Genomic DNA, 11,726 nt, shown 5'->3' with positions numbered 1-11,726 from the left:
TATATAAATTATTGTTTGGCCTCTATTTGGCGAATGTTGTAGTCGTTTCGACTACTGAATGTTGTGCATGCCTACTTTGTGTTTGCATGCGCTGAATGTTACGTGTTTGGGTTGTACGTTTGCTCGACCCTGAATGTTATACGTGAATGATATATATATATATATATATATATATATATATATATATATATATATATATATATATATATATATATGTTGTTATACATATATGGATGTATTTAAAGGATGTTTACATATGCATGAGAATGTCTAGTCTTCGGTGATGATGACTTAATGAATGTACTCTTTTATTTTTACTTTACAAATTTTTGGTATGATTATCATAATTTCCATTACTGATAATATTTATTTAAAACTTGAACTCACTCAGCTCAAGCTGACTTTGTGTGCATATTAGTGTGAGTTTCAGGTTAGGAAGAGGATGCCTTATCGCTTGGACGTGCACGGAGTTACTTGGACGGTGAAGGGCATACTGGAATGAAGAATTGTTTATGAACATTTTATTTCAAAAGACTTATAAAAGTTATACTTAATTTGGTTTTGGGCAAAATTCCCGGGTTTCGGGAACTTGTTTCATTTTTCATGTTTTCCGCTAAATTGACACTCTGATATGTTCGTTTTACTGGAAGAAACGGTTTTCAAGTTCAACTATTCCATTAAGTATTTAGCATGAATACCAACTGTGGGGTTCCTGGGATTCGGGGTCTTACAGGAAAAGCCAATGTCATGGCTGATGCCTTAAGTAGGAAGGAACACGAGAAACCGAAAACAGTGCGAGCTCTAAGGTTAGAACTTAAGGTTGATCTATTAACCGAAATCAAAAAAGCTCAGAAGTTGGCACTTGAAGAAAATAACATAGCTGAAAAAGAGAATGGTACAATAGATAGCTAGTTAAAGGCGATGATGAGATACTCAGGTTAGGGAAAAGAATCTGGGTACCGATGGTTGGTAATTTACGAGAGAAGATATTGGAAGAAGCTCATAAGTCAAAGTATATGATGAATCCAGGAAGCGACAAGATGTATCATAATCTCAAGGATGATTACTGGTGGATTGGAATGAAGAAAGAAATTGCCTTGTATGTGGCTAAGTGTTTGACATGTTCAAAGGTTAAAGCTAAGCATCAAAAGCCGTTAGGCTTATTGCAGCAACCAGAAATCCCTATTTGGAAATGGGATATGATTACAATGTATTTCATTGTGAAGTAACCAAGGACTTCCCGACAAAATGATGCTATTTGGGTTATTGTTGATAGACTGAAGTAACCAAGAAATCCCTATTTGGAAATGGGATATGATTACAATGGATTTCATTATGAAGTAACCAAGGACTTCCCACCCATGCAGGTAACTAGATGCTAGTACTGATATACAAGGATTGGAGTCATGACGTTAGAAGATCGCTCGAGATGGCTCTATTTTTTAATATAAAATCCTTGTAATAATAATATGACACTGTTTTGTAAAACTAAAACTCGGGTATTTAATTCCCGAGAAATTTTGATAACGTAAAGTAATATATTAATATTTTAAGACTTCCGCTAAAATAAATCCGCTACTCTGATATATTTACAAAACCAGATACCAACCCAGGACGTCGCACACAGGCCCTGAACCGTGGTGTGACAGTTTTCTAGGATACTCGAAACCCGTTAATGCAACCCGAAAAAACCCGAACCCGAATTACCCGAACCCGAAAAACCCGTGAGAGATTTGGATTGGGTTTTGGGTCAAGATTTAGAACTTTAAAACCCGAAGAACCCGCCCCGAAAAACCCAAAACCCGAAAAACGAACCCGAAGAACACCCCTACTATCAATACAATTATTTGGAGTGTAAGATTCTTGTTGCGCCATGTTAAATCCTTCATCACATGTATCTTTTCTTCTAATATAATTACGAATTGCCACAGATGCTAGCACGATCTTCACTTGTGTCTCGTATGTGTAATTGACATGCATTTGTTGTAATATCTCCCATCTAGCCTTTCCATACTCCAAAAGTTCGTTCAATGACATTTCTCAATGATGAATGATGGTAGTTAAATATCTCTTTAGGTCCTTTAGGAGCACGACTAGCAACCGTTTTCCACGACGAAAACCTGGTGAATAATAACGAGTTGGTTGCTTTATATGGAGCAATATAAACTTTAGTATTTGGATATCCAGTGTAACACCCCAACCCGGAATGGGCTGACGTGTCACTATTTACAGTAATCAGAAACATCAGACATAATTCCATTTACTTAAAAGTCGGAGTTACAAGCCAGTAGTCCAAAACATTAAGGCCAAATACATATAATCTAAACATTTCACAGATAACTGGTAACTTCAGATAGCATCCTACTGTTTTATTTCACTCTCTCCATCCCGCCCAGAGTAACCTGTGAACCTGTGTGAGGAAAAGTTTACGGAATGAGCCGAATGCCCAGTACGGAATAATAGGCTCAAAATAACAACGGTAACTGTAATAACAATATAAGCTATAACATGATTAGTAATATAACGGTAACAGAAACATAATCAGTGATACGATATAGAGTAATTTAAAGAAACAAATCGTATCTTACAGATGTACCCATGAGCCCGACAGAAACATATAATACGTGACGATATACAGGTAGCTACTCCTGTATATCAATCACACGAAATGGCGCGGGTTGGCATACCCACAACCATTTCCCGTAGCAGAAACCGTAGCATATCTAGGACCGATCCATACGCCTCCTAATAGCTATGGGCCACACATGCCCTTAAGAGACGCCGTGAACTAATCTCTCCGTCACGGTAGGAGCACATGTTGTTTATGCCACAACAACATGCTCGTGGGACACTCAACGAGAAGCTAGAACTCAGGGTAACAGAGCACAATCAATCATAACATATATTTAATAAACCATAAATAATAACCAAAACATTATAATTAGTATCGGAACATGCGATAATGAGCGCAATATCATAAAAAAATATATCGCATGCTATCAAGTCAAATAACAAATCACAATCGGAACATGAATCGAACGGACGGCCAAATGAATCAAGTTGTTAAAGAACGTTAGGAGATCCAAAGGAGTATATATATGTATATATATATATATATATATATATATATATATATATATATATATATAACATCAACGGGGCTTATAACAAACGAATATAATATCAACAAGGAAGGGGGTTAGGATCCGTACCTTAGGCGAAGATCAAAATATTGAGCTAACGACTTATAGCTAAACGGTCAAGAATTCCTACAAAATTGTCATATTTAAAAGTATACAAATTAGATTTTAGTTGTGGTATATTGGTTTGTTAGTGCATTTGTTAAATTTTAGCCAAAATTTATTGAAACTTTGTAAATCTTTACTGCCATATGATGATTGTCAAATAATAAGCTTTTATAAAGATGATGGGTATTGCATTTGTAGATTTGTTCTCTCATTTTAATTCATGATTCGTACAGTAATGTCTATATAACTTGTTATTATTTTATTACATATGTAGCTTTTATTATTTAATATATTCGAAACTTGAAGGTTATATTATTTATATTTACAAACAACTCTATGATAATAGCTTAATATAGTTTATTAATTATGTTATGAAACAAACTGTTTATATGCTTAGCTTGAAATAGATTTCACGTAACTTAAAAAAACAATCTTTCAAAATTTTAGAGCAAACAGTTTGTTGTGTCATCTTCTATATCAATAATTTGCATCGATTGGAGTTTAGCACACTATGCAACTTCTCAGTTAAATGAACTAAATATTATGGGGGTACCGAAGGTCAGTGGCGGACCCAGGATTTTTTGCCAATGGGGTCCCATATTTTCGGTGTTCAAATTTTTCGGGTCAGTCGTTGTTCAGGTCGGGTCGAGGAGAAGAACATAATAAAAAACAATATCATAATAAAACTTTCTTTTCAATCATCACTACCTGAACGGGTCAAAATGGGTCGGGTTGACACATAAACACTTTGTTTTCCCTTTCTTAAACATTTTTGAGATAGAACCTAGATCCACCCTTTCATAAGCATGTGTTGAAAACCATTAACTTAAACTAGTGAAAAATAAAACTGATATTTTAAAGTGTTTGAATGTTTCTAAAGAAAACCATGCATAAAGTTGAAAACAATGATATGTATTTTAGAGGTGTTTGAATGTTTCCAAAGTTATCATTGCAACATTAGCAATCAAATGATTGATTAACACTAAAAATTAACACAAAAAACCAACACAAAAAACCAAAAACTGAGCCTTGTAAGACTTGAACCCATGACCTTTCAAAGATAAAACAAGGGATTTTCCACCAGACCACATCAACATTAATAGTATGGGTTCCAAGTATTAAATCTTATGAGGTCCTCAAAAAATTTAATATACCGCTTCTAATAAATTTTTAAAAAACATTGGTGTCCCGGGACCCCGATCCACACTATGTGGGTCCGCCCCTGCCGAAGGTTACCTCAGGTGTTTGGTTGGCCCAGATTGGATAACCGGAGCTTCCCGAGCTATAAATTCAATTCATTTTAATTTAACATGGGTACCAATATGTGAATTTAATTAGATTCCCTAAAATATCTTTCACCCATTTAAAAGAAATCAAAACTTATTTACAACCCCTTTACGAATCAAGTTTCATGCTTTTGATTTATGTTTTGGTTCGTTTTTAACCTTGAAATTTTACTGGACTCAATAATAATTTTTAAGCATAACTCCTAACACATTATTTGTATATATTTATTTTATAAGTTTTTAAGTTAAGTTTTTAGATTTTCGGTTATTACATCCAGCATCAACAACGTAATATTTATCTATAATGAATAAAATAAATAGTATTACTTATATAAAAAGTTAAGCAAAACATAAGGTTTAAGCAAACATGGAATGGTACTAACCACCACCATTAGGGCAATTGACTTCTTACACCCTTATACAAATAAGCTTCTTCAAATAAACTAAAAAATCATCTTCAAATAAGCTTCTTCAAATTAGCTTATATAAGCTAGTAAGCATAAGCTTAAAAAGCTATACCAAACACTAAACACTAAGTTAAGTTAAAAAAAAAAAAGCGCTAGGTCAAACACCCCCGAAGGAGGAAATGGTGATGGAGTTTGTGCGGATCCAAACGAAGGAAATGGTGATGGAGTTTGTGATGAATTCTCCGGAGATTCCAATTTCAATTTCAATTCAAAGAACTTCATGAACCAAATGGCTCCTAAATATAATAAAAAGTTTTTTAATTTCCTGTGACTTTTATATACAATAATAACCAGTGTTTTGAAACCTGGACAGGACCGGCCGGTCCGACCGGGACCCGGTACAAACACCGGTCCGGTCATGGTATTTAGCCCGTTTTCTAAAAACCCGGCCGGTTCTTGCGGTTTACGGGCGGACCGGACCCGGTGAACCACCAGGTGAACCGGTAAAATGTAATAAATATGACATTCACGCGGCAATTCCGGTCACAATCCGGCCGCTGTAGATCCGACGCCTCTAAAATAAGCGAGACTACGAATGAGGAAAAGGCATAGGGATCCGAGGAGATGAAGATGGTGATATGATTTAGTTATAAAACTTGTCTGAGGTGTGAGATGAGATCAGGTGCAGTTGGGGTGAACCCATGGAGAAGATGATGATGATGTTGACGGAAGTTATTAGAATTAGGTTAAAGTGTTAAACCCAAATTGGAGTTTCAGACTTCCACGTTTCTAATTTTAACATCCAATTTTGATTTATTATTATTATTATTATTAAATATAAATATTAATTGATTTGCTTTATTCAAATCCTTTTAACTGTATTAGTTTTGTTTAAAATGCTTTAGTTGTATCTGTTTTATGTTATATATGTTTTCTAATTTATTATTATTACTATTAATATATATATATATATAGGCTAAGTATAAAATGAAAACCCACTTTAGTTGTGAAAACTCTAGAAACCTATTCTCAACTACATGTTTTTAATTAATGTTTAAATCTTGTGGTCCACAATTAAAGTGAATAAAAAATGTAAATATAAATATAACGTTTTCTCTCTTCTGAAACCATATATAAAAATTAGTAAAAAAATATTAAAAAATAGCAAAACATTTTTTTTTTATGTTTCGATGTTTTGTATTAAATGTTACAACATATTTACATGTAACAAAAAAAAACGATGTTACATAGGGTTTTTACGGGTTTTCACAACTCAAGTAGGTTTTCATTTTAACCTTACCCTATATATATATATATATATATATATATATGATAGGATTGGGTTCATTTCATAAGGTTTTAGTGTGAAAAGTGCGAGAAGAGATTCTGGCCAATCATAAGTTTTTTTTTTAATTTTGAATTATTTAATTGTAGAAGTATATTAGTAAAAAGTTTAGGAGTTTTTTTTGGTAATTAATACTAATTAATGTTTAGTTACAAATGATTATACATTTATTTTTACTTTTTAATTTGATTTAATCTTTAAAAAATTCATAAAACAAAACCATCATACACATACTATAAAAAATATAAATATATTAACCATCATAAAAACAAATACCTACACAAATCATAATATTAACCTACACATACAAAAACTGGTTCATGTTATCATCTACACTGATCACAATATTTATATTTATGCACATAACTAGTTCATGTTAACCTACACAAATCACAATAATAACCTACGTACAGTGGCGGACCCAGGATTTTTTGCCAATGGGGTCCCATATTTTCGGTGTTCAAATTTTTCGGGTCGGTCGTTGTTCAGGTCGGGTCGAGGAGAAGAACATAATAAAAAACAATATCATAATAAAACTTTCTTTTCAATCATCACTACCTGAACGGGTCAAAATGGGTCGGGTTGACACATAAACACTTTGTTTTCCCTTTCTTAAACATTTTTGAGATAGAACCTAGATCCACCCTTTCATAAGCATGTGTTGAAAACCATTAACTTAAACTAGTGAAAAATAAAACTGATATTTTAAAGTGTTTGAATGTTTCTAAAGAAAACCATGCATAAAGTTGAAAACAATGATATGTATTTTAGAGGTGTTTGAATGTTTCCAAAGTTATCATTGCAACATTAGCAATCAAATGATTGATTAACACTAAAAATTAACACAAAAAACCAACACAAAAAACCAAAAACTGAGCCTTGTAAGACTTGAACCCATGACCTTTCAAAGATAAAACAAGGGATTTTCCACCAGACCACATCAACATTAATAGTATGGGTTCCAAGTATTAAATCTTATGGGGTCCTCAAAAAATTTAATATACCGCTTCTAATAAATTTTTAAAAAACATTGGTGTCCCGGGACCCCGATCCACACTATGTGGGTCCGCCCCTGCCTACGTATACAAATTTACTTCATGTTATAGCCTACCAATTTGTATTTACCTACACATATCAGAATATTAACCTACATAAACAAACCTTGTTCATGATATCACATACAATTAATAGTATTAACCTAAACTTGTAAAATATTTGCAATGTAGGAACACATCATATTTTTTTATAATTTTAATTATTTTATAATCTATCTTTTATGTGTAGGCAAATATGACTTATGTGTAGATGAATATTATTTATATGTAGGTGAAAATAAAATGAACTAGGAAGCTTGTAGGTGAATATGATATATGTGTAGGTAAATATTAGTTATGTGTTTGTGAAAAATAAAAGAAACAAAATTAGTGTAGGAGAAAATAAATTGTGTTGGTAAATACGGGTTACATTTTGATAAAAATAAAAATAACTAACAATTTGTATAATTGAATATGGGCTATGTGTAGATTATTATGTTACTTGTGTAGTTGATCAATTTAATACAATTCACCTACATATACATTTTTTTTTATATGTAGGTAATAGAAAATTCAAATTTGTAACCTTCTATAAGATTTAATGTGAAGAATATTTTAGGAGTAATTAGAGGAATTAATGCATTGAACAAATCAAAGATAATCAATGGTTGAGATCGACTTCTCGCAATAATATCACTTCTCGCATGATCCATCCCATATATATATATATATATATATATGGGGAAACATTTGCCACGAATCTTCCTTCTCGTGGTTATTTTCAATAGCTTTTTGTCAACACAAAGACTTGGTCAACTATGAAGTCTTTTGTACATATAACAATAGTTATTATCAATGTTTTCAGACCCGGTCCGGACGCCTTACCAGGTCACAGGTCGGAACGGACGTTGGCCCGGATGACGTCATAATATATATATATATATATATATATATATATATATATATATATATATATATATATATATATATATATATATTATGACGTCATCCGGGCCAACGTCCGTTCCGACCTGTGACCTGGTAAGGCGTCCGGACCGGGTCTGAAAACATTGATAATAACTATTGTTATATGTACAAAAGACACCGGGTCTGAAAACATTGATAATAACTATTGTTATATGTACCGAAGACTTCGTAGTTGACCAAGTCTTTGTGTTAGCAAAAAGCTATTGAAAATAACTACGAGAAGGAAGATTCGTGGCAAATGTTTCCCCATCATCATCTTTGTTTAAATAAATGTGGCAAATTTATTTTTCTTTAACATCAAAAGAAAAACACCCAACAAATCAAGAAGAAAGATTGAGCAAAGTCATGTACGTTTAATTTCCAAAAATATATTCTCGAAAACAGGTTAAAATTAGTTTGTTTGTTAACTTTCAGGTTTAGCAGCGAAGTTGAACTAGGCAAGTTTCTTGGGAGCATTGATGTCATTCCAGATGCATATCGAGCGATTTCAGAGATGAATTCGGTATATGAACTTAGCACGACTCGTTCTGGAAACAATATTTTGGCTTTTAAATGTTCCTCTGATTACACAGCTCGATTTCTTAGTGGAGGGATTGATTTAGTTTCATCTGAGGGACTCCCTGTCGTTGACTTCATTTCCACAAAACTCAACCCTTCATTCTCAGTCAACGAAGCCGCCGTTGAGCTGTTTCAGCATCTCGGCGAGGATCTCAAAGAGCTGGAAAATAAGGTACGTACAAGATCAAGTGAAACACTGGTCCTTTGTTATTTATTGGTTTTTATATATATATCTTGTTTTTCAGCATAAAAATACCTCCTTGATCATCACCGGATCGGGACTCGGAGGATACCTTGCCATACTTTCCACTCTGCGTCTACACCACGCCATAGACGTGGAAGAGTCGAATAGTTTTAATAAGAAAACCAAAAGGCCAATTTGTATAACTTTTGGTTCACCCGTTATTGGTGATGCAAGTTTCCAGGGTGCCATCGCTGAACGACCACAATGGAAATCCAGGTTTCTAAATGTGGTCGCAAAGGAGGATCCTGTTGCCAGTTTTTTCTCTTCAAATACTCCATACAGGCCCTTTGGAACCTACCTATTTTGCACAGAATCAGGTGGTTACACGACTTTTGAAGATCAGGATTCGATCCTGCTTGTTCTAGATGCCATGAGGTTATGGAACGCATGTAACTTGCAAATTTATGATTATGCAAACGTCTGGAGTTCGGTAAGAAAGAAGGTGTTGTACCGTGGGCTTTCCGAACCCAACGAATTCAACTTGAACTCGTTGAGGGCGGGAATCACATTGCAATTGAAGGAAGCTGGTGTGTTGAATGACATAACGGATGATGAGATTGGAGAGATGGAAAAGAAGCAAACAAAGATGATTACAAGGAAGAAAATGGTGAATGCTAATGTGGCTACCAAGAAGCTAAATGATACGAAGATATGCTTGACATATATGGAATGGTACATGAAGACTAGGAAAACACAAGGGGGTTACTATGATGCCTACAAGAATCCGACCAATGATATTGAGAAGCGTAGCTGCCAAGAAGTTCGGAAGATTCGCGGTACTCTTAACGCTTTCTGGAAGAAGACTGTTGAAGAGAAGGATCAAATACCACAAAAAGAAGGCACCAACTTAAGAAAGCGTTGGCTCTACGGTGGGACAACCTACAGAAGGATGGTCGAGCCACTGGACATAGCTGAATACTACAGAATGGGCAAGCATAACTATATGGAGTCTAGATCAGACCATTATAAGCTGTTAGAGAAGTGGTCAGATGAAGACAAGAAGAATTCAAAACTAAGTGATGGAAAAAGGTATAGGGCTGCCAGTCTTACCGAGGATTCTTGTTTCTGGGCACATGTGGAGGAAGCATTCATTTCGTTAAGAGACATAACGTATGAATGGAAAGCGTCAGTCAACATCGAGCAGAAGTTGGTGGAATTTGAGGCTTATGTGATGCGTGAGATCAACAATTACTCGGTGTCACCAGATATTTTCCTGGAGGGAAGTAGTTTTATGAAGTGGTGGGATGAGTATAAAGCACACAAAGGAAATGTGTATGCTTCTGAGTTTGCACAATACATGAACAGTAAGATGTATGAATCGTATCAGTAAGTCCCATATAATTGCAATGATCTCAGCTTCAATACTATTTGTTGGTTTACAGATTGACTACCAGAATAAGAAAACTAATAACTGTTTGGCTTTGTAAAATATGTCATGTTGCGGATTGCATATGGATCTATATATACGTGTGTGTATCCTCCTATAGTGTAAGACCTTCTTTTCCTCAAATTAACCTTGCGCACATTCAGTTTCAACTACTGATTTCTCGATTTTTTTCGTTTTACACATAACGTCTTATTTATGAAATATATCTGATGGTGTTAATTAATCTAAGATTTTAGCTTCATTAAAGATATATTGTTGTTTGTGTTGGATGTTGTGGACCGGTTCGGTTAAATCAACTCGGTTGGCCGCAACTTCACGGTGGGATCATTGAGAACAATCATAAAAAATGCCTGGTTTAAAAAGGAAAATTATATGTATAATTCGCTCAAAACGAGTCCCGATAAAAGTCAACTTTTTTTTTTATTAATAGCAGTGTTCAGTGTTCACAAGGATTCCAGCCAAAGATGTCTTGGTAAGGCACGGAGTACATGCGAGTTAACAATGGCCTATATTTGATGAGAACAGATCCCAGCAATTCAAATTAGCATAAACCCCTAAATTTTGACAATTAATTTTATGGAAATGCAGTTATCCATTTGAACACATGTTTGCCATGTTTTTAGAGTCTGTTTAAAACATGAATAGTGTCCGCGCGCTCTAAAAAATATACAGTCCTCAAGTATACAACAAATTACGAAAGTTCTCTCAAAAATACAAAAACAGTCAGCCAAGTCTAGACCAAATTACAAACTAAAATACAAATAACAAAATCTGGCGGATAAACAGTATACCTGAAAAAAAATAAAAACATTGAGAATTAATAAAAATAAACACTTTAATCTGCAGATCAGTAACTGAGGAAGGATTAATGAAATCCAAGTTGATGTTCATGTCCCCAACATACCCCTTAGCTTCAATCGCAATTCCAAATATTAACCTTTAATCTGAAGTTTGACATTATGTCAGTAAATTGAACCAGGTTTGACCATAAATCTATAAAAAAAAATTGTCGCTGCAAACTTGTGACTTAAAATGTCCTTTGACAGTTTACCTTTTAACATTGACCCGTTTGCAATTTTTTATTTAAATTTCTTTCCTAAACTACCCCTGGATGCAAAACAAATCTGTTTATTACTGTAGAAATTCTACCTTCTGTGAGCTATAGACACCGCCATGAATTAGTTTCTTTGTTTGTATGTTATTGGCTCTAGATTTTGTTCTCCATCTCCT

The 11,726-nt window shown here is 34.1% G+C and overlaps 1 protein-coding gene across 1 annotated transcript; it reads left to right on the top strand.

Moving 5' to 3' along the window:
- The first annotated feature begins 690 nt into the window (after nt 1-690).
- On the top strand, nt 691-10,479 carry LOC143597360 (senescence-associated carboxylesterase 101-like). Its single transcript, XM_077075879.1, has 4 exons — nt 691-806; nt 5,315-5,500; nt 8,692-9,037; nt 9,111-10,479. The coding sequence occupies exons 1-4, from the start codon at nt 691-693 to the stop codon at nt 10,437-10,439; spliced, it is 1,977 nt and encodes a 658-aa protein (XP_076931994.1). The 3' UTR covers nt 10,440-10,479.
- The last annotated feature ends 1,247 nt before the right edge of the window (nt 10,480-11,726 follow it).

This window comes from Bidens hawaiensis, unplaced genomic scaffold (genome assembly GCF_021521415.1).
Source record: "Bidens hawaiensis isolate Kalapana, Puna unplaced genomic scaffold, B.hawaiensis_p1.1 tig00048162_1, whole genome shotgun sequence".
Classification (NCBI taxonomy): Eukaryota; Viridiplantae; Streptophyta; class Magnoliopsida; order Asterales; family Asteraceae; genus Bidens; species Bidens hawaiensis.
Note: the sequence above shows the minus strand (reverse complement) of the source record. Positions and strands in the feature narration are given on the sequence as shown.